This window comes from Neodiprion fabricii, chromosome 3 (assembly GCF_021155785.1).
Source record: "Neodiprion fabricii isolate iyNeoFabr1 chromosome 3, iyNeoFabr1.1, whole genome shotgun sequence".
NCBI lineage: Eukaryota > Metazoa > Arthropoda > Insecta > Hymenoptera > Diprionidae > Neodiprion > Neodiprion fabricii.
In genome coordinates this window covers 30943432-30967769 of record NC_060241.1, presented here as the reverse complement: position 1 = coordinate 30967769, position 24338 = coordinate 30943432, and the positions used below count along the sequence as shown (strand labels likewise).

General features: G+C 43.5%; 1 protein-coding gene across 4 annotated transcripts; it reads right to left on the bottom strand.

Moving 5' to 3' along the window:
• Nucleotides 1-81: 81 nt before the first annotated feature.
• Nucleotides 82-23636, bottom strand: LOC124178912 (zinc finger protein GLI4-like). Of its 4 annotated transcripts, none has more exons than XM_046562710.1 (4): nt 23393-23636; nt 7832-8194; nt 1988-2131; nt 82-1875 (listed from the first exon to the last, which is right to left on the bottom strand). In XM_046562710.1, the coding sequence occupies exons 2-4, from the start codon at nt 8191-8193 to the stop codon at nt 708-710; spliced, it is 1674 nt and encodes a 557-aa protein (XP_046418666.1). In that variant the 5' UTR covers nt 8194; nt 23393-23636; the 3' UTR covers nt 82-707. The 4 variants fall into 4 exon arrangements, with proteins under 4 accessions (XP_046418666.1, XP_046418668.1, XP_046418667.1 ...); XM_046562712.1 differs by having other exon boundaries at nt 7832-8044; nt 23393-23633; XM_046562711.1 differs by lacking the exon at nt 23393-23636 and adding an exon at nt 8286-9805.
• Between the last annotated feature and the right edge of the window lie 702 nt (nt 23637-24338).

Sequence of the window (24338 nt, the reverse complement as noted above, 5' to 3'; positions counted from 1 at the left end):
CCATCTATCTCGAATACAACGTATTATCAGCCGAATCATGCGCCAGCGGTAGAAGTAGGCAAGAGATAACAGACTCAGGGATAGTGTTCATATAAATAATACGGTTTATTAGCTAGTCACATTGTTATACAGCTTTTCTCACAGAATAAGGCACTTTTTTCATACTTTTATTTAAATACAAAAAGATATTAACTCAAAATGCTGCTCACTTTTGTTTTTCATCATGTGAGTTGAACGCTCGTAAATATATACATATATGTCGCCTATGAGTGTGAACATATGTATATACATGTTGAGTATATTACATAACAGTGCTCGATTATATAAGCTAGTGGTGAGTGACAACATTTTGGCACAAACTTGGAGCGTAGTATTGTAACTTAATAGTTAAGGCATGATAAGGCAAATAGATTATATTGAGCAAATCATATTTGATTGTCGAATATATCCGATCGATTCTTACACGTAATATATTTGGCTTTACTATTTGATCAAAACAGTTACGGAATTTGTACACCGGTTACATGGATTGAAATCCCTTTCATAAGGCACTCGTCGAGTAACGAATGTTCGATCATCTTTTCCAGTTTTTTTACATGTACATTTCCCATGGTGGAACGTTCGCTATTCGTTCAGGTGGATCGTATTTACTGAAAGAGATTTGAATCTTGAATATACAGTATTTGGTAGGCACGATATTGATGTAATTACTTGTTAATCGTCAGATCTAGAGGTAGATCTTGTTCCATTTCGGTAACGGTGTCGTTATTCTTCACCCTCAAATCTTGCCCGCAAGTATTTGTCGTGTCAGCCATATTATTCCACATGTTTTGAAGGCCGTATTGCAAGTCAACCGTTCCTAGAAGATGCCTAAACAGCGGGTTTTGCGTCTTCAAAATCAGATCAGAGAGAATTTTCGTCTTTTTAAGTATGCTGTCGTTGTCGTGAATGCAACATTTTCGGTGGCAGCAGCATTCGCTGTTTTGTTCTTTGGTGTTCGTCCGTTGTTCCACGTCCATCTTGACATCCTCGGCCCTCCTTATCACAGAATTCCTCACTTCGCAAATCGACGATTCCTTTTTCGGTGTGCTGTTTACGATCGATTCGATGTTTCGGTAGTCGACGGTAGTCGTTTTCGGACATACGCTCGGTTCCTCGATCTTTATGGGGGTCGACTGCATGCTAATTCTGGGATATATTTCTTGGGGCGGACTAGTAAGTGGCGATGATACGTCGTCGCTCGGACTCTGCCCGTAGAGCGGATTCACTTGAATTCTCTGCGGTAAGATGTAATTCTCGTCGTAAACTCTTGGATAAATTTTCACATCCTGTTCGAATTTCGACGGCGAAACTTGATGCTCCTGATCCTGCTGTTCAAGATTGTAAAAATTGTTCCTTTCGACAAACTTTTGTTGCTCCTCGAAGCTGTAGCTCATCTTCGGACTCAAACTCGTGTTGCTTTCGATGCTAGAATCCTTCTTGTCCGATTCGGACTTGACTAAGCTCGTCTTATCCTGGCTAACATTATCGTCGAAACTCTTCACCTGCAGCATCTTGTCGTTGTTGTTCACGTAATGTCTATACGTCTTCACGTGTTTCCTCAGCGATGACGGATCCGTGTACCTCTTAGGGCAGCCCGGCACTTTGCAGCAATACGGTTTATCCACCGCGTGCGTTCTCGTATGCTTGAAACGATCCGACGAGTTTGAATACGCTTTATTGCACCCTTCAACCGGGCAGACGTAGGGACGTTCACCGGTGTGAGAACGGGCGTGAATCTTCAAGTTTTCCGCACGGCTGAAGCTCTTGTCGCACTGGAAGCAATGGTGCGGCTTCTCGTTAGTGTGAGTGCGGACGTGCACCAACATTTTGTACCTGCAACCAGAGCGGAGGTCGTCAGTAAAGGAATCGATGAAAATTTTCAATTCTGTGACAAATGGACGAGTTCCCGTTTTACGCGCAGTAAATGGAATCTGTAAATATTCACCTGGCGTTAAATCCGCGATCGCCTCTCGCGCAGCTTTCCCATCCGCAGTAAAATAGCCCCTTTGGCCCGGGAGCAGCGTGCAGTCTCGCAACGTGTCCGGCTAGTTGTTCCAGAGACGCGAACCACCGACCGCAATTTATCCACCTGTTATAAAACAGAAAATAGAGAATATAAGAAAAGGTAAAGGAAAATTAATATCGGTAAGCATACCTCGAGTATCTAATTTATTTCAATTTTTATAGTCTTTGAGTTTATATTTTAAGTCTAATTCATTCTTCGTTATTTACAGCCCATCAACTCCTCGTTCGGGGAACCGTAATTACCCCGGAGGAGAAGAAACCTTCAACGTCCTTAATATAAATGAAACAAGTTTTCGGAGCTTGTAGCGACTGACAGGCTAAACGAAATACTATAGGTAAGTTATTGGGTTATTTTTTTATTTTCCTTTTCCGCTGCCTCTCCCACATCGCAAGTATAACCACCGTTCGGCATCAAGTTCAGTTGGGCGTCTTTATATTCGTATTTCTCTGATAATAGACGTAAACGTGTAAATTGCTTTTAAGCTACACCTATCTTTAAAATTACAGTGTCGATTTTATTACTGTTTTTGGTTGTTGAGCTTTTCCTGTTTACTAAAATCACCACCTCGGCAGTCTAGCACCGATTCTAAACTCAGCATTCGATTGTCTCTCGTATCATTTGGTATTTGTCATTGATTGGCTAACCGTGTTAAAAGTCTTTACTGTGTAAACTTTGCACTGCGTTCAAGTTCTGCTGTTGAAATTACACAAATCGTTTTTATGGCGGGGAATAGTAGATTCTACTTGACTTCGTATAATTTTGATATCAAAGATATCCACTTTGAAATTGGAAATAATAACGACGAACGTTCATGAAATTTCAATGGAACCGCGTCATCGGCATTCAATGAAACATTTTTATCAATTGACGACGGTCTCATTTTTACAATTGGCTCCGTTTGACCTCACTTTATCTCTCGAGCCGCGAGATCCTGATATAGTATACACTATTCCGAGAGTCGTTATGTACCACAGCGACTAAATTCAACCCTTTCATATAATCAACGACGATGATATTGCGCGAATAAATAGACACTGACTGAAGACCGGCGCGGGTCAAGAGACCAAGGCAATGTTAAACTTGCAAGCCTGCACATACACAGCGTGTGTATACATGCGCATATTTATGTATGTATATGTATATACACATAGACGTATGGTAACAATGTGTGCACGAATTCTTTCGGGTATTCAATGCGGCGTTTTGGTAAAAAAAAAAATGAAATAAAATAAAAATAAGAAAAAATGGGAGAAAGAAACGCCTCTGAATTCCTCTGCGAATTGAATCCCGGGCATTTCGTGCGTCTGCTGGACGATTACGGTGATACGAAACGAAGCATAATGGGGTCTCCTTATTCGTACACGTGCTTCGTACACACTGCACAGATATAGATGCACTGTTTGTGCCGCCGCGGGTGTTTTCACGTTCAACATTCTCCTAAATATGTACATTTCGAGATTAGCTCGTCCGATATGTAACGCGTACAAGCGGCAAAATGCCGGCCATCGAGCCATGTAAGACTCTCAAGGCGAAGGATGATGTTTGCGATGGCAGCGTTTCCTTGAACCTCAATTAGTGAACTCCATGCTTGACGTTCTCCCATGTGTAATGTAACATGAATTTATAATTTCTGCAACCAGTCGAGTTGAACTTGTTTTTACAACGATGCACTGTGTATAGTGTTATACAATGAATTATTTCTGTGATTTGAACGACGTCCTTATCTTTCACGTGATGATCACATGTATTATTTATACTTACACTCGACTCCGCTACGAGTATTTTGCGTTGCGGTTAAAATCGACGAAACCCAACGAGAGCGCGATATCCCATCAATAGCAGCGGACTCGAAATTCTTTCGCGGCGTATTTACAGCTCCGAGGTAAACGAGTGTACGAAGAAAAACGTGTCTATAGAGGAGTTATTTCAATTCGTGTAAAATAATAAAAGAAAAAAAAAAGTTTCATTTGTCGCCATTAGAAGTTCTTGTATCAATATACTTACACATAAGTAGAAACGTAACGTGGAGTTCTATTTTTCTTACTTTATATTTACGTTTGTTTGATCACATGTTTTCCATGTAAAAAAAATAATTAATTCAAATGTCATACGTATATATATATATAGATTCACATCGAGTAGGAAATTAAAATTTGAACTTTTTTATTGAATAACATTTATAAGACAAATCAAAGCATTCATAAAATTTGATAAATGCAGTTGATTGATGCAAGAAAATCAATTAGTTATGTGAAATTCTTGCACGTAAAGAAACTCTGTCAATTACGTTGCAAATTACAAGTGTGAGATGTAAAAGAGAATCGAGAATGCTCGAAGAACCAGTTCAATTAGCATTCATCCGAGATATGAAACGCAAGTTTAATTTATTTGAATAAAATTAATGTACCTACCTACTCGAAGTAAACAAAAGTACAATGTAAGCGAGTACAAGTCGGAATTGAATAATTACTGTTTAACATCCAATGTTACGTCATTAATCGTTTCAAATTAATGTCTTTTAAATAAGTATTCATATTTGTTTGAGACAATAATTTTGTACCGCTAATGATTTTCTATGCTCCCTGTATTTTTTTTTTTTTTTTACTTATAATCCACGTCGAGCCGACCCACCGCTATTGAATATTGTTGGCGATTAATTACAACAATTCATCGTCTTCAGACAGACTTGTGATGGCTGATAATGATGTCTAGTAACCGGTTATAACTAAATACAATAACACGAGATACTGCATTTCATAAATACGGCGTATTTTTACAGCAGTTGACCACCAACACCACGTCAAGAAGTTAACAATAACATCGAAATGTGACGTTATTTACTATCAAACAACCTACACAGAGTATAGGTACACGGAGAAAAACGTCGTTGAATCAACCGAATCGATTTAGTTGGACGAAAAATTGTTCCTTCTGTTTAATAACCTTACAGTTATATGTTTCTTTATTGTAGTTAAACTAACAAATTTGGCATGTATAAATTTACAATGAATGAATGATCACCTAAGAGCATAATTCGGCAAGGGAGAAGAGAATCTTTCGGTCGCTATTTCTAAAATTGTGACGTCACCGAGCGATTGCTGAACGCTCGATGATACGACCAACCACTTCTTATAAAAGCGTCACCGCGGAGCGACGCTCATTTCTAGTCTGACCAGCGCCGAGTTGACATCAGCTTCGATCATCGAAAGACCCCATACCTTGGTTACATAAAAGGTTGACAATGAGTACCCTCTTCTATTTCATTGCACCTAGTTCGCGCAACCTTCTTAAGAGCATTTAATTCACGCCCTAGACTTGATTACACCTAGTTCGTGTAATCTTGTCTACAGCGCTTAGTTCGCGCGATGTTCTCCGATCGACTTGTTCGGTTACAATACTGAAACGCATTCTGTGTACTCCTTCCTTCAATTCTGGATACGTTGTCTACTCACCTTTTAAAATACCCAACCTGTGCCTATATTTCTGGACAAGCCTTTTCAATCAACCACGAATTAACATTGTTTCTTTACTTTTCAGATTCTTTCGATACAGCGCTACTCACGTTACAACACTGCGATTATTCTTCTAGTCTCAGTTACTTTCTTATCCTCCCTTATTTATTATCATTATCTTTCAAATACATCTTTTATTCCCAAAGACGCAGTCTGACCCTGTGGGCGATTCATCGGAGCCAAACCTGATATTACACACCTTCGATCATTGTTTTCTGAAAATGAACATACCGTAGTTAGCATCATAAATTCTGTCAGGTCGAATCAACCGAACGAGTTATTTGAATTATGCGTTTAATTTGATCGAAAATGTGATAGGTCCAAACAATATTCAGTTACGTCAACTCAATGATCCGGTTGAAGAAGGGGGCACCTTCGATTGAACGCGTGCAATCGCTTCAACTGACAATTTTTTGTAGTCAAAGACTTCACTATTCCGCGGAATCAAGTTTCATCTTCTTGAATCAACCCCTACATGTGATTTAGTTAACAAATTGATTTCGTCGAACTAGCTAATTTTTATTCTTTCCGTTCAAACTTATACATTGTTGAATACGTATGGTTGAACGAACTAAATATGTTTCTTGTCAAGAACTTTTGATGATTGAAGGAGAAAAATAAAGTTTCTTAGCCGAGACAAATCTACATCTTGTAGATACTACTTGCTTCGTTGATCCAAGTTTTTAGTGTGTTGGGCCAATGACGAACGAAATATTTATGTCGAGTAAATCTCATTTAACTGAGCAAAAATTAACCCGAAGTCTGTGGGATAGTTTGGCGCAGTGAATACAGATGTGCGACTAGGTAGGAGGATAGATATTTGCAAGCGGTCCCTGGTTCGAATCCTGAAAAAAATCGCGCGGTTTAATTGGAAACTACATATGCGTTTTATCCGACTTGCGAACAATTATGAGTTATTTGCGTTACTGAAGAATAAACATGATATTGCATAGATCAAACGTTCGTTGGATCAAAAACTAGGATATTCAGATTAAGAAAATGATTTTCATATTAACTATATAATACAGGTCGTTGATACAACTTAATATTTCGTTTACCGTACATCCTCGTATTCGTGGTAAATAATAATTTAGTCAACAGAAGTAATTTTCATTTAGCTCGTGCAAATTCTAAATTGTTGTAATAACCAAATATTCGTTTCGCCGCCCGTAAACCCCGCATTTAGTTGATCAAAACAATTTTTTTATTTCTTTTGATTCAACGACTTTTCTCTCATCGTCAGTATGCGTACTTATCCCGCATTGCAGAATAATAACTCAACACGCACGTATGTATGTACATATGTCGCGTATGCTATTGAAGGAAGGACTACAGCTATAAACGTATTTCTCGATGAAATTTCCTGAAAATATTGCATACTGCACGGTATGACAACAAGCAACCGGTCACTCAACCTAACTCCGTTGCTGCAAAGTCCCATTTTAACGGAACAATATTATTATATAATAAATATTTGAAGATGACTAACATAAGATCAAATATATTTCTGCGTCGCAGTATTCCCCGGGATACTTTATCTCCCGGTAGACTATCCAGCTTGATAACGATTCACTTATCTGGAACTCCACGTCTCGTATGAGTTTCACGAGTCCCGCACGGCTAGAATATCTTCTGCTTCTTTTTTTTTTTAATATGTGTCCTTATAAGCAATTGGAGCCCTACCGAAATGAAACGTTATAATTTCTCGACTTGTGTATCAGTTCCTTTCATTCTAGTCGCAAATTCAGACGTCATAATCGACATCCGATTGACTCGCGAATATACGATGCCGTGATTGGCCTGCAGTTCGCACTACGCTAACAACAAGAGTACATGATTCCAAGTCAATACCGTCTGTCGGTGAAAGTGCTAATCGCCAACGGTGGTCATTCATCAGTTTTGGCTGACGTGTGTCTGCCCTGTAATTAGCAGTCATTTAGCCTCTCACTGCACGAGGCTGAAAGAGCCGCTTTCCGTGTATTGCGGAAAATTCCACACGGTGTCATTACATGACGCAGTCGTATACACACGAAATGGGAGTTATTAATTTCCCTGCATAAACTGCATAATTACACTAACATCAGAGAAATAATTCCGATATTCGACAAAGTTTATCATACAGAAGAAAATCGCAATGCAAAGAAGAATTCCAGCGTCACCTTGCAGGGGCGATATTAATTAGAGTAGCAGAAAAGTAATATCGAAATCACGCAAAGTCCAGCGAAACAACAAAGATCGTGGAGAAGCTCACCTGCATTTTAGCTGCGTGTTCTCTCCTTTCCGCACGGAGCCGAGTTCCAGGCTGGAACTTGAAGCGTCAGAGTCGCTGTGGGCTGGACTCGGAGGACCCGCGGTGCCGAGGCTGCAGTTCGGGGAAGCCCCGAGGCTAGGGAGTCCTGCTGGCGGGGAAGTCCCCAGCTCTTCCTCGACGGGCATCCTATGCGGCCACGCCGAGAAGTCCGGCCTAGGGTGGTGCAGGCTCAGATTAGGGTAGTTGGTGGTAATCGGTACGCCGGAGAAGGTGTTCGCCAGGCTTTGGTAGCCCGCAGGAGCGCTGCCCAGGAAGCTGCCCGGGTAGCGAGCCACGCCGTAGGGGTTAACGTGGGTTGGCATTCTGCCGGGAACGTAAAGGATCATTTTTTACTTCAGATACTTTCGAAATAGGCTATTTTATAGGTTTCGGGTGGTCTTTCTCCTTGCGGTACCTCAAAGACGTGCAGATGTGTTTGGTTTTTCGGTTTTTTATTTATATTCTCTGTCGGGTATGGCGATGAACTTTTCCCGGATGTTGAATCGGTACTTTATCAATTTTTTACCTCTGCCCCCGGTCTTAGGTTGCTATTTTGAGGGCCGTTTTTGGCGGATCCCGAGTTGTGGACTCGGGGCCCGGGAAAAGCGAATTTTTACTGACAGTAGATATCGTCTTCTTTACGATCGTGTTGACAAGAAATAAAATTATCGGTGCGCCACGCGATACACGCTATACACGATAGTATTACTTTTAATTAACGATTACCGAACGAGTAATAGTAACGTTTTTGTTGTTAAGGTTTATTCTCTATTCTCCTCTCCTCTCCTCTCCTCTCCTCCTTCTTTGCCGCTTAATTTTCTTCGAAGCAGGGTTGAGACTTTTTTCTTCTCCTTGTTTCGATCCTGAAATCTTCGCCTAACTAACGACTTTCAAGGGATCGATAATTCCTCTTTTGCCAAAGCTCGTATGAAATTTTTTCCCGGTTGATTTTAGTTGAGAACGACGGACTCCCAGCTCTTGTTCATTCGAAGCTTAGTATTTGATCTTCGCAAGACGTTTCAGGTCATGCGGGGCTGCGACGACGGAACCGCAGCTATCACAAATAGGGCGTAAACACTATAGCGCACTGATACAACAATTTAGCCCGAGTCCGTATCGTCAGATGTATTTGAACCGGTTTGATTTTAGTATGCGATAGCTGAGAAACTGCTTGCTGTATTTTATGGAACACATAACTATACTCGATCGGATAAATAGTTTTGACAAACACGGTTGATTCACTTCGGAGAGAATTGTAGGAAATTATTTTTCTACCACACGAAAAACACTGACGAAACTGCACGTTGAATGTCTACGCGTTTCAATTATTCTTTCAGTCGTCGTAAAAATTGTCTGAAGAACAGACGAATCGTTCTAAAATTCAAACCTGCGTCTAGACCACGTCTCGCAGCCTTCCACACTCGTAACCAAGACTTCCCTGGATACGAGGTTTTTCTCCTATGCTAGGAAAATGCTTTCTCACTGTTAGTAGCCATGAGGAATGATGTGGCGTTTTTCACGTCTCGTAACTCGACTCCAGGCTTTCTCGAACAAAACCGTGTCCCGAATCAGCTCAAGCGATTTCAGCAGGCTGCAGTTTTGTCAAGTCGCGTCGAAGGGTATAAATCGACTTTTATTGACACTCGATCGGTTTCCACCCAACGCCTCTGCGCGCTCCCTTTCTCTCGTTCGTCGATGATTGGTATCCGGTTGCCGCGAAAATCGGAGCAGACTTGTTGCGGCGAAGAGCCGTCAGCGGGTCGCTTACACGGGTATGATTTTCCGACCGAACGCGCGATGCAGGGTTGAAAATCCGAACGACTGAGACAAAGGCTGAGAAAGCTCGTAGGTTCGAATGAGCGCAGATGAGAAGGTGCTCTCGCTCTCGGTGTCCTTCAAATATCCGTCGAAGAGCCAAGCGGCAAACTACGCTCGCCCCGGTACCGGGCCCCCTATATACTTAGGCGCTATCTCGTCGTCCCCACTCTTCGGTCAATTAGAACTATTGATAACGCGGAATGCTCGCTAACACACGCGAAGCTGCGCCGCGACGCGGCTTACAAACGGGCCTCGTTCCCGGCTCTCGCATCACCAGACGTCTGGCGAGTGACGCGTTGATAGCACGGGTCACCTACACACGTTCATCAAATGGTCTAAGACCCCACGAGTGCCGTTGCTTCTTCGCGTATTCGCACACGCGAGGCCCGCGTACGTGAGGCGCACTCGTACGACCGCGGTAATCTTATAATTTCACGCGGCATGTTTCAGCGCAAATAATCTGCCCGGTTTTCACCGCAAGTAACCGGATACTCGACCCCCTGCCGGTCAGATAAACCCTTTACACTTTATCAAGTTTTATCGGTAGAGGCAAATATATACGCGCTATTATAATACTTATTATGTATGTTTTGCTTCGGTTTAAACGACGCATTTTTTGCTAAGCCTGACAAGTTTGAAATTGAAATTATCAAATTTCTTTGTATTTGCTTCGTTGGGTCTCCGCAAATACGTTTTGTAACCATGTCGCTCTCCCGTCTAGAAACGTCGTATCGATGACAAACGTACCGAAATGAATCCTCAGTAGACTATCTTGTGAAAAATGAAGAAAGAAGCATAACAGTAATAGTAATAATAATAAGTGTGTCTATCCGATAAGTGGTTTCGTCGCCGTGTATACCAACGTTTAGAAGATGAAAAAATTACAGAGATGTTGCAGTGTTTGGGTGACTTTAATTCATGCTATCGGACGCCTTGCGATGCCTCGTTAACTGTAGATAAATAGATAAACAGATGAGTAAATAGATAAATCGGAAATTTACCAGAGTGGAAGATCATTCTTTTATGTGGTGGCGTATTCGACAAGAGTATTGGAAAAAACCATCGATGGGTAATATTGAATCATGAAGGCGGTGTACCGCGGTTGAGCGGTAATTTCTTTATTAGTTTATTGAACGTTATAACATATTGTCTATCTGTGACGGAGATATAAGCGACTGATAGCGATAGCGTAAGACAGATTTTTCCAGACAAATGTTATGCCGGTTGATGTCCAGAAATAGGAATTCCTCTTCGATTACCGAAAAATCCTTCATATAACCGAAGAAAGATCATTTATATTGTTAATTAAAACGTTATTCGTTTTATTCAAGAATTTGACAAATCTTTTCTCCATACATATGTCTTTGTACGGATTCTTTCGTGAACGCCGTAGCTAAATTAACGCCGTCAACACTATTATAGGTACGAATCAATTGCGCGAAATGAATAAATTTAACAGTAAGTGCTATCAAAGACTAATTTTCGCCCTGGCAGTGGTTATACACGATGAATACACACGTCGCCGAAATTTATACCGCTGCACAGACGGGCGGGCGGGGTAATGGAAATAAAAGCACTCGCTGCTCACGTGAACAGTAATACCCTGTATAGCTATTCCATTTACGAACCGCTCTATCTAATCCTTTCGCACACACAGTATTCACGTGTGGTAATTACTTTAGAAATTAGATAAATTATCACCTACCGAGTTAAATATCCCCCTTATAGCTGATGTCTGTCTGCGGCCTATTTAAGTGGGGAGAAACAAACTTACATAACGAGTGCTAAACGATCGCCTGATAACTCCGTTCGGGAAATTATCCTGTTCGTTGGCGAATGTATCTAGAGGTGGACTTAAAATTGGGCAAATTGAATTAGCCAACTATTGTAGCACTTTTGGAGAAAAGTATACTAATTTTCACAATTTTTGAATTCGAGGACTGACATGTGGTGCATTGATCCTCTCTTCTTTTTTTCCTTCCTACAGCACGGAAGTACCGACAATGAGCATGCAGCAGCATCAACGTTATACGAGAATCTCTGAAATTATGAATCTGTAAATAAAGTCTGTTGAAAATTTAATTGAGTTAAAAACAACGGTATTTTGTTTAATGCATCGTTAACAACACATTCCAAAGATATTACGCAAGTTCGAATAATGAAATTTACTTCAAACAGGTGTGTACATGTTCAGTTTTTCTTTTTTTCTTTACTCGCAATACGTACGATTAACAATATTATAAACAACAATAATACAGAGTCCAATTAGTATTCTTGTCTTGCGATAAAATTTATATCTACCGCGACGCTTTCATCCGAGAAATTAAAACTTATAGATAACACAGTGATTGAAATTGATGTAAAAGTTTAGTTATCGTGTCTACATCGATTATTGTTAATAATAGTGTTGTGTAATTGCTGCCTAACCCGTTATCATATTCCGCGAAGAACGAGTTCGACCTGCAGTTTGTGTATGTATCGCGTAAGCGAAATCCGGTCGCTGCTGGAGAGGAAAATTTTAGGCCATCCGGACGATATCTTTTGCTGATAAACGTAGATAAAGGGAATACCGAGGATTTACTGCCGCTAGTGTGCGTTATCCGATATAGCAAGAGTAGTCATGCTTATTTACACGCGCGTGGAAGACATTAACACGCAGACATACGTAACAGACGTATAAACACATGTGCCAAATCTCGGTGCGGTTTATTATCTTTTTTTTTTTTATTGAGTTTTATCATATACGTATACCAGTTAGTCTGATTTGGCAGTAATTATGTAAGTGTTGCGTATAATGTAATTGCGAAGTCATTACGTTAATGAATGTGCATAATTTTTATTTTTTTTTTGTTTGTGTACTGATTCGATGTAGAAAATCTTTGAATGTGAATTTATTTGCAAACAAACTTTTTGTCCTGTGAGTAAAATAAAAATAAAAAATAAAAAAAAATAAATAAAAATAACACAACCATCCGTTACTCATAAAGATTACGATAAGCGGGATTTGGTATGAGAAAATTGAGTAATAACGGAGAATCGAGAAATAGAACTGGGTATGATGTAACCTGTCATCCATATCCATCCATACTTCATCTGTGATTCTCTAATCCTTGTTCAGATATTTTTACTTCGTATTTGAAGCAAGGTCGAAGATAATAATAATCATAATCGTAATCATAATCGACACCGTTCGTTTTAAATCCAACGTTTGAAATTGACGTCTAATTTACAGGCGTATTTCTGATCTCCGAAATACGCGTGTAAACGCGGGAATAGCACGTGGTAAAACTACGGTGCAGGTATGCAAATGTAACATACGTACATTATACATTGCTTACTTACATTTCATATCAGCTCGCGAACTTAACGTGTGTCAATTACCGTCTGGATTAGAATTAATGGTGCAAATTACCCGAGTAATACAGTGGTCGAAGAACCTATCCTGCATATACGATGCTTAGAGCCTTGGACCAGAAGAGTAACAGTTACCGAATTAAGTGAAATGTGGGTGAAAGAATTCCGAGGCACGTATTATTTTTGTTTTTGCCATAACATACGAGTACAACCTGCGTAAAATCGCAGATGAAGAATCAAAGATGAAAGACGGAAAGAAGGGACCTGAATACGAAATTGTAAAAATTTTCAGCGACGACCGAGATGCCGGGTCAGAGATAGGATTTGAAAAGTTGAGAATGTCTCGGGAAACACGACCGCCACAATGTTCTGTGCCTTAACTGCCAAGATGATCTTTTCCGGGGCATGCCGCTCGCTCTAAACGATTTTATCCGAATGATCTTAACGACGTTCTTCGAGATTTTTTAATATATGGTACCGTGTAAGATCGAACTTTATCACTCGTCACGACGCGACACTATTTTCCCTTCGATCATCGCGTGCATTGTATAAGTGCACTTTACTTACGAAACCGGGGGCTTAGATTCGTTGAAATTTTTCAGCAAAATTAGTACCTCTCGGATGCCTTACGGCACGTTTGTGGCAATATACATATACGTGATGAATATTTATCGACCCGGGCGCGTTGTGAAATCGATTTCGATTCCATTTCCTTTTTTTTTCTTCCAATCCTTCTACGCCTCGTCGTCGGACGGCGAAATATAAGCGGTGAAAACGTATCAGGGCTCTCCCACGGCCCTTAGAGGCAGGGACCACTTCTTAGCCTCTTGGAGGCCAACCAAAGGGTATTTAAAAAACTCCTTCGAGCCCCCAACAGCGAAACTAAAATACCTTATGGTTCTACTCGAAATATACCCCCGCTGTGCATGACCTTACATGCACGTTGCGGGCTACGCGTACCTATACTCGAGTACTTGAGACGCGATGGCTTGCAATCTCGCGCACTTTTCCTAGGGGTATTTATACGAGGAAAACGAGACGCCGCATCGCGTGCATCCCTATACCCGTTTCAAAATTAAAACCACGCTTTGTTCTCGCTCCACGTTTATAATAGAATTTCAAACGGTCCTTCGTCGCAGAGGCGCCACAATCTTAAACCAGTAGGTTTTCTTTTCTCATCTTCGTCGCAGATCGATAAGAGGTCTGAAAGGATATTATAGATATATGTACATACGCATACGTATACTATACGCTGTCCGAAATCTGATTGTGAAATTATCGGATTCGAGCAAAGTCCATCGAGCGGCATGTACTAATAATGTTACTGATAATAATGAAATGAGGCCCGAGGTGAGCGCGGCTAGGAAGTGAAGTCTCGACACCCGTACATAAGATAGGAGCTTTGAAATGGTGAGTTTTCATCTACATTCTTATCTGACGATCGGCTTTGAATCAACAAAAGTGGTTATAACTTTTTCAGCGACAAGCATCTACCCAGGTGTAGTATATTATAACATCGTACAATGTTCGCTGTTGAAACATCTCGCAGACGCAGATAACTAATCTGACATCGCGTCTAGACTGGTTACGCTTTACGGGGGACATATCTCGAAACGGCGATACCGTGAGTGGCTAGGTGTAGGCACTCAATGTCAACCTTGTCACGTGCGCTCTGCCGTGCATGCAACGTTTTACAATCGTATTCAGCTTGGCGACAATACGATGCTTCGCAACCGTTTTCTTGCCCTTTGCCTCGCGCGGTCACGCCCAACCAGGAACACCGTGATAAGGAAAAAATGAAAAAAGAACGGAACGGTTCATTGTTGCGAAAAGAGGACCGTGCGAGCTGGCAGGCGTCGAAGCGATTAGGCATTCGTGTGACGTATCTACGCAGGTATAGCTGTGGCGTAAATCTTTTGCTCTATAATTTTCATTCGCGCAGGTAAGTCACTTTGATATACGGTGCGACTGAGGAAATCTTAATTTACAGTAGACTTTAATCGGTGTCTTGTGATTCCTCCCCCCCCCCCCCCCCCATTTCTTTTTTTCTCCGTTCTTCAATTTCAGGCTGAAACGATCCAGCAGGAAGTACCTATGTCATCCGGACATCAATTAATTATCTACTGACGAATAAAATTAATTGACCGACACGTATCGCTGCGGAGCAATACGGATGACGGGAAGGTATACGGAACGATAATTTCAAATTTGTGACGAACATTTACCTTTCTCCGTGAATGGATAATTTCCTCACTTCGGATCGGCGCGAGGTAAAATTGATGTATATTTGCGTTTTATTAAGGGCGAAGCCACCCCCGGATCCAAAGATTCGACCGGACCATTAGGGCAGGCTATGGGAGGCTTCATCTCCCCCGGTGCCACTCTATATGACACCCCGGGAACAACGGTGCCGCGGGGCGGCGCCTTTTGATCTTCGGAAGGGGGCAAACAGGTAGAGAAGATGCCGACACTACGGCGACCGGGGTCCTGGTCCTGTTCTTGTTCCTGGCCCGGGCCAGAGCCGTCAGTATCACGGCGCACACCCTTCTTCCTTCTTCGTCGCTGATGGCGGAGTGTCGTCGTTCGAAACTCCGGAGGAAATATGGAGGGTATTTATAGATTAAGATCCCGCGGCGATAGGGGCCGAAAGATTTTTCATTTAGATTCCATACCGATCCGAAATATCTCTCGGTCAGTCCGGGAGGAGGTATAGTCTTCAAATTACCCATCAGCCCGGTAGCAGCTTAAGGGGCATTCTTGTCCTCGCGCCCCCCCCTTATCTCGTTTTGTCAGTGAGGAGATCTTTCTCTCATTCTCCCTCTCTCTCTCTCTCTCTCTCTCTCTCTCTCTCTCTCTGCACGTCGACGTGTCCGAAGAACGACGAAAAATTCTGCAGGTCCTCAGGGCCGGTCGATGATAATTACGAAGAATGTCTATAACCGAAGATGAATAACTCGGTTTGCTCGTTTGGTTAATCCCGTCGTTTCCTTCGGAGTACTCTTCACACACACACACACACAGATCCTGCAGCGTTACCGAGAACAAGGTGCGTATAGTGTAACGCCCGTTCACGCACACTCGGGCAAATCGTAGCCGCCCGCATGATCTACGGGAGAAGGACATCAGCGGCCGTGCAGCAATGGCGACGTTACATGTTGCACCTTATATTGTATGTCGGAGGGAACAAACCGAAGTATATAGTACGCCGCGCGCCGCCGCGGACGGTGGTTGTTGTTGATGATGCCTCGGGGGCCGAGGAAGGGACCAAGAGCAGAGAATCTTCTTGGTAGCAGCAGCAGCGGCTGCGGGACGTGGACCTGGACCCCTACCGCGGTCTCCCGCTGCGACCAGTAGCCGTGCTCTGTCTCGTTCGTTATATTCGAGCTCGACACGCCATTGCAATATTAATATTCCACTCTTAGCCAGAATAAACGATAAATTAGCCCCACCGGCGCAATTTCGTGTACAGGTACCTCAAGTTGAACGAATATTTTTTCTTTTATTTATTTATTTATTTTTTTTATTCTGATCGGAGGAAGAATGCAATCATTTCGCCATTCGAAGACTGCGCATATTTATTTATATTTTGTATCAAGAATGTGACCGATTCGTACAGTTATAAATTCTTTCCGATTCTAAGCTTTCTTCGCTTTTTTATCCCTCAAGGACGAATTAAAGAGAAGAGGAATGCCCGCAGGGTAGTTCCCCCGACGAAAGTGCGCAGGCTGGCTGCGGTCGAGGCCGTCGTCCAATATTGTCCCAAGCAAAGGAGGGGGCCCGGTACCCTTCGACAAATGTAAACACCGGAGTATTATACCCTCCGCTATACCCACCGTGCGTCAAGCAAATGCAAATCTCGGCAGATTCCGGTAAACGGAGTCGTTTTATGGTATGTGAGAGGGAGGACCACACGCAGCCTGCAATGTCGTGTTTCGGGAAAATACGGTGAACCGTATCGGGTGAGTCGTATTTATGTTTCACCCCGGAGAGACACCCCACGCGTCTGCGTGGCAGCGCGAGAGGAACGACTTCGCCTGAACTTTCACCCGTCGTTTTCTCAAATCCCTTGCGAATCCCACGCGGAGTCGAGACGCGGAACGACTCAACTCGACCGGCTACTTTTACCTATTCTCGCCGGGCGTTCGTAGGTGTGCGTGCAAGCTGGCGTGCATGCACGCGTATATAGGCGCGTCCACAGGTATATTGCTATAACTAACTCACTCGCCCTTGCCCTTAGCCCCTTTGTCGGTTGCTGGCGCCACGAACCTATTAAAAATAATGTTTAAAGAACGAATTATGGAAATGCATTCTGCGGGGGGATACCGTATCGCCGGATCCATCCATTCGGGTTCAAATTACAGGGGGCATCCGGCCCCCTGGGAGGAATATATTATGTTGATTTTCAAAATGAAGGGCAACGGGGGTAGACTTGGTTGATTTTTATTCAGTTTCTCACCGAGAGTTGCGGCTCGTCTTCGGCCCGCGGTCGGACCGCGCATTCGCACACTCTTTTTTTTCAAAACTGACGTTCCCAGTTATCAACCCTTCAAGCTACTGACACGTCAAGTTTGCATAATGAGTGTGTTTGCAAGGCTACGAGCATCACGGAACTCGGGACCGAATCACTTGATAAAATGTAAGGAAATTGGGCGTCAATGTTAACCGCGAACCTCCACGACCCCGTCAATTACCCACGCAGTTACGTCACATCCTTTCTTGTACATGCATATATACAAGTATATACATATATATATATACACAGGTATGCATCCGTAAAGGCCTTGCGTAAGAAGGATGCCGGAAAATTGAAGGATCGTTTACCAGGCACCGTCTCTCTCCCTCTCTCCGTCTCTCTTGACCGAGCCGACGGCAGACAGGCGACGTGGGAGGTCTCCGCACCTAGACTGCATCACCGTAGAACCAAATCATTTGTCAATGCGGGTCAGTTTACCCATTCGTCGCACTACCACGGCGTTCCATGGAGTTTCATGGCGTTTTACGGCGAAGCGTCTCAGGGCTATTCATTCCCGCCGTTCGGGGGAAGACCCAGAAGGAGTGTCCCGCAGGTCTGCACCGTCTAGTGCGCACGGGTATACCTAAAGCCGAACATCCCTGGACGCGTATACGGGCCTGCAGTCAGCAGCGGCAGGGTGAATCCACCGAGGTGTGAAATTTGTGATTAATTATTGGCTTGCGTGGGCGTTTAGGGAAAAGATTAGGATCTTTTTGAGACCAAAGGCTCCGAACGGTAATTACTGCTGAGTATTTTCCGTGAGGTGTTTTTCAGGCCGCACGCGTGGTTCCCCCCGCAGGACGGAATGCGGGATCCGCAGTGAAAAGAGAAACAAGGACAAGGAAGATTACGCACTTCTACGGATATATCTATCGGGATTAATTCTCCGCCGGCAATAAAACGTGTGGGTTCATTCTTTATCACTCTTCGATTCTTTTCTTTCCTTATCTCTTTCTCTCTTTCTTTTCACCTTTCCCTTCGTACACGGGCCTGCATCACCTTCGGCGCCCACGAGGTTCTCTTTGTCCTCTTTCAGCCGGTCTTAGCGGTGACCATATACAGAGCAGCGACCTAAAAGAGGATATTGTAAGATGTCACCAAGCCTGTAGAGGCGGAAAAGAGGGGAAAAAAAATGCGCGATAGTTTCGTGCCACGGTCCGCGCCACACACGACGGGGAATGACACTTCTCGCTGACCGCGAGGACCACACACGAAGATCCGAGAGCTCTTCCCGTCGACGGCCGGGATTCTTCGTCCGTCTTCCGCATCGCGGCTCCTTGTAACGCTGTGGAAAAACTCCCGATCCGGGCCGAAAGTCGCGGTTCGGTGTGCAAGCGGCAGGAGGGAACGAATGCTCGAACGGTGTTTCACCGACGACCGCAGCGGAATGGTTCACAGCGCGTAATTCAGGCCATTACATGCACCGACCGATTCGGGGCCAATCAATCTAATCGCCTACACTGTGGCTATGAGAAACATCCTGAAACTCGGTTCGCCGCGTACCTGTGTTTTTGTAACGAGTAGAGACGCCCGCTTCTTATGATTATTTATGACCGTGTCATATACCTTGTAATACCTTGGTATCGCATCGGATCGACAAAATTTCAATCCGGTATCACGAACGTGGTTATAGTACGTTTCTTCCTACAAATATTTCGCCGATCATTATTCTTATTCAAGCGATATACAAGTCCTTTTTTTGTTAACGATACGGACCGTACTTTTGATTTGTTAGTCTTGCAATTCTATCCGATAGTAGGCTGTCTCGCTGAACGACTTGTTCAATGGATCGGTGTATTATTCACGTTCGTACCCGATCACGTTCGTACGATCTTGACAAATTGATTGTAAAATATTACTCGCGGACGAAAAGACCATTTAGATAGATCCCGCAGTTGAAAGCACAAGAAAATTCACTGGGATTTGTTGAATTGGTATTGAAGAAAACCAAAAACGAGTTTTTTTTTTTATTTTTCTCGAGTCAACTTGGTTCAATTGAAAACTGCGTCGTTCTCGTTTAACGCGTTATGCATCCTGTGTGCAGCGATAAAGCGATATTGATGATCTAGCGATATTTATAACATTAGTAGAAGAACCTACACACGCTGCACGCCTCTGTCCAGGTTTTTACGCCGACCGGATGTCGATTAGCAAAAGCACTGATACTAATACTGTTTACGTTTCATTGCATTCTCGAGGGATATGATCATGGAAGTGTTTTGGTTAATGCCTTCGCAACGGTTTACAGTCTTAATTATTATCACAGTCGTAAACGGTCAATAAACAATGTTCCACTATACCTATAACACGAATGGTAAATTTTCAAAGGAATTAATCGATGTGCACGAGAATGAATCCTCTACAATATTGTCCGAAATTTACTATCGAAGTAAAAAATTTTACTTGTCGTTCAAAGTCTACGACAAATCGTTTGCTCTCGCTTATCTGGAATACAGCTTTACAGGTATAAACGTTACGTTTGATCACACTCGCGCACCTACAGTTGCGTATTTCTTACCGCGATTTCCAAACAATAATTTGATAATAAATACCGTCGTACGAGGGTAGCGGATTGTACCGATCGTAAATCGGTAAGGGGAAAGTCAAAGGTGTCGCGTTATGAGTCGGTGGTCAATACCCCGCAACGTTGCGCGTAGTTCACCTTTCCGTTAAGCATATGCGCGAAGGTGAAGGTGTGCGTTTGTTACCGGGATAAATATCCACCTTCGATATGTTTACTACCGAGTCGAATGGCGCGAAGTCACCGGCCGCGGTGGCGACGCGACGCCGTAAAAACGTATATGAAACTCGGCTTGATATACGCGTAAAGATTTATGCGAGTTGAAAGGTCGTAGAAGGCGTCTAAGGCGCGGAGAGCTTCTCGGCCGCATCCTGGCGGGGGGGCCGCTCGGCATTGTTGCTAATTGCATTGGCTCGGCGAGACTCGTGGTGGTCCAACGTTTCGGACGTCTCTAGGTAGCACGCGGAGCTGCTGGTATCTCTTTACGGCCTTTGCCAGCAACCTCCTCGACCACAAAGGTCCCAACAAAGTTGGTTCCTGCAGCGGGTGGCGCACAATGCGGTCGCGTAACGAAAATCGACCCAAACACACCGCATTGTTCGAGAGACGGTGGTTGTTTTGCCGGACACGCACACATCGGCGACGCCTTCGAACCCCCGCGGACGGATCCGTCCTTCCTCCGTCCGTTTGTTGCAGGATCGCGGCAACCGACCGACCGTTGGGATCATCATCGACGGGGCACGCACACCTAGACCAGAATCCGCCTCTATAGACTTTGTTGAGACGCGGAGAGCGGATACGCCGCGTGGCGTGTGTTCCCACGGACGGTAGGTAACCTGCAGGGATTCCCCAGGCGGGACGAAGGTATGCAAATGTGTAACGCGCAAGATTCCTCGGTGGGACACTGCGGAAGCCGGTACTATCCGTATCTCTCTCTCTCTCTCCTACTTTTTCTCCTTCGCTCTCCCTTGCCATGCGCGGCCAAAAAACCTCCACGAGAGGGGCATTAACATACGAATGAATGAAACCTGTATATTCGGTATTCTTGCAGACGAGGACAAGTCACACCCCACGAGTTGTCTTTCCCATTTGGGACACGGGGAGAAGAAATTGCAACGGTCCTGCGGGAAGATACCGGTTCATCAGGATCGCCGTTTGGGACCTTTCGTCCCGTACTGCGAGGCGCTATCCCCGATTTAAGGTGTTTCTAGCCGTGATTAAAAAATTTAAAACGGCCCGGACTCGATCTAACGGTTGCCCACGGTTCATAGGTGAGATTCACTCTTTCTCTTCTATTCTCGTCCAACGGATGTAGCTGGTAACGGACCTACGTCCATTGCCGGCTTTGGTATACGGGCGATCGTTAGACGGTGACTTTATCTTGGTATTATACATTTGTTTCTTCGTGTACAACGATCGCTGAGGTCCGGTTTTTCGTTCTGGTTCTACGTATGATCAAGTTTTTTAACCAGCGTATTAATATAATTTCGTTATTTTTTTCAGACGAATTATCACAGTTCAAAAACGGTCAAGGTATGTTTGAATTTATTTTTACAAGCTACGAAAAAAATGTTATATCACTAGTTTGATGAAAGATCGTCGAGCAATGATAAATATACACAGTACGTGTTCAAAATAGAATTGCTGGTCGGTCCTCGGCTAATCCTTGAGAAGAATTTGTGACGAGGATTTAACGTGGCGTTGTCAATCTCGATGCTGAACAATTATAAAGGGGATTGATATAATCGTTTACGATTTATTGGTTTAATTTTGGTTCGATGAATAATGTATCACGCAATTTAAACTACATCTGACACTGATTTCTGAGATTGAAAATTAAATCTTCTACAGACAGCTTATCGTTAGTAGAGAATTGCACTAATTTTGTTTTCATGGCAATCAATCATGTGTAGAAATATAAGAGAGAATATTCTGCGGGAAAACGGTTTTTCGATTTGAGAAAAGGGAAAGAAAACTTTAAAAAAATTTTCCCATAGATACAGAAAGACGGACATTTCCATCCCCTTTTCCAAAACCAGAGAGAAGGAAACGCACAACTTTCCCCTAACTAGGAGCCCACAGCTCAGGGTGACAACGCTGTGAGATTCGCTACACCGTGACAATAACCGGGGTTTGGCCTACACCCCTAAGGTTACCATTTCTGTCCATGGGGGACCGAGCGTGTATTCTATGGGTCCCCAGGATGGGATTATCTCAGGTCAGGTACAGAGATTTCGGATTCTGAGTACCACCAAATGCCATAACAATAATCGATTGTCGGAGTTTCGTATCCCCCCATGCAGGCGTCTCAATGCCCTTGCGCAAAATCGTACGTCCATACAAAGTGTGGGAGACTGCTGACGAGATCTTTCTCGCTTCTTATGTCACACGTGGAAAAGAAAAAATTGCCAACGTATTTCTTCGAGACGAGAGGAAGCTGCCTTCCACCAACACGAATACCTCGCATATAGACTTTGAATTCACTTACACTGTTTTTCAGTGATCAACGCTCCTGATACTCTTTCGTTACAACCGAATTGACGGTTTCTTAATTCGTGATTACGTTAAAACTTGCTTGTTGCTTTCCCTGTCGTTCATGCTCAGTGATTTTTTACTCGATTATTTCTCATTGTCGTCCATTTCAATTCTTTCACATAACGCAAACGCGAGAATTCTCGCCTGTAACGAACAATCATGATCCAGAGGACAGAAATTGATGCGGGCTGGAGGCCAGAGTACGTTTCGGTCCGAGCGGCATCGTGTATCCTCGCTTATCTTTCTTTGGCTCACTTGGAGTGAGTCGAGTTGATTAAAACACGGTTAACTAATTTCCCTCGAATGCTTCTGAATCCCGATTAGCTTCCGAACGGGTTATCGCTTGGAATGAATTCGAAATGAATACCTCCGGTCGCATATTTCTACCTGGCGTACAAACTGCATTGTTCTTCATTTGATCATGGACATTGGCCGACTTGCTCGTTAGTCAATTACATTTCATTCTAACAAATACTCTGCACGTCTTTGAATAATCGGTCGTATTATTATTATTATTGTTATTATCTGTACAATACGATGCTAATGAAGCAACTGCTGTCGCCTCAACAAAAAATTTCGACAGAAACATTTCGTACATATTGCGTGTACGTAAATCTTACAACAGGTAAAATAATGAAGAAAGGTCGATTGCGTTTGATTATTGAGGCGACAAGGTCCAGATCCGGTATAAGGTTGACCAAACCCAACAATGACGGCGAAAAGAGTACATACATATACGTATAGGAATTAGGAAGAGGAATAACTCCGTGACGGTACTCACCAATAGTATGTCAGCAGGGTCAAACTATCCGTTTTTAGGGATCAACTTTGAAACTGAAGAACCTTCTTCATGTCACTGTTACGAATTGTTCACACAACAAATAAAAGTTGAAAAAGAAGTAATAGAATGATCGTGTAAAACTATACGAGTATCTCAATAACGAAAATATTGAAAAAACCCCTCAGATCCAGGTAACTTCAAGGGTGAGAACGATGATCAGTTTCACAGAGACAACAATAACAAACGACCGTTTGTAACGCAGAGAAGAGAGAGAGAGAGTGAGAGAGTGAGAGAGTAAAGTGGAAAAAGCAAACAACTGGTAAAAAAAAAAAAAAAAAAAAAAATCAACTATAAATTCAACCAAAGTGCCAAACAGCCAACGACTGTTTACTTGTAGGCATACAATGGTACGACACGTGGGTTTCTCTACTCTCGAATTTTCATGGACAGCGCTCGCAGGCTGGCCGCGTGATCCCAAGGATGGTTTCTGACTGAGCGGCGAGTCACGGAGGAAGGTCCTACCCGACTTCGTAGCGGGTCCGGGGCGAGTCCCCGGCCGGTTGGCGAGCATGGGATTTGGGTCTCTCTTTTTTCAGGGTCTCTATACGCGTGGTTGATGGTGTGGCGCGGGCCTCGAGGGCCCCGAAGGGCCCCGATACGCGTCCCGGAGAGCGGAGGAAACGGCGGCGAGGAGGAGAAGGCCGGGGGAGGGGGAAGGGGCCAGGGTGGAGGGAAAGAGGGGGGTATGGCAGGAGGAGAGGAGGAGGCAGGCAGGCTCTCCACGCATGATGCGCGCGCTTCGCCAACCTACGCATCACACACTCTTGTTGCTGCCGTTGCTGCCGTTGCTGCTGTTGCTGCCGCTGCTGGTGCACACCATGAGCATTGGTATGCTAGTGTTGGAGTGCGGGCCGCACATGTACCTACGTACACGCGAGAAAATGAT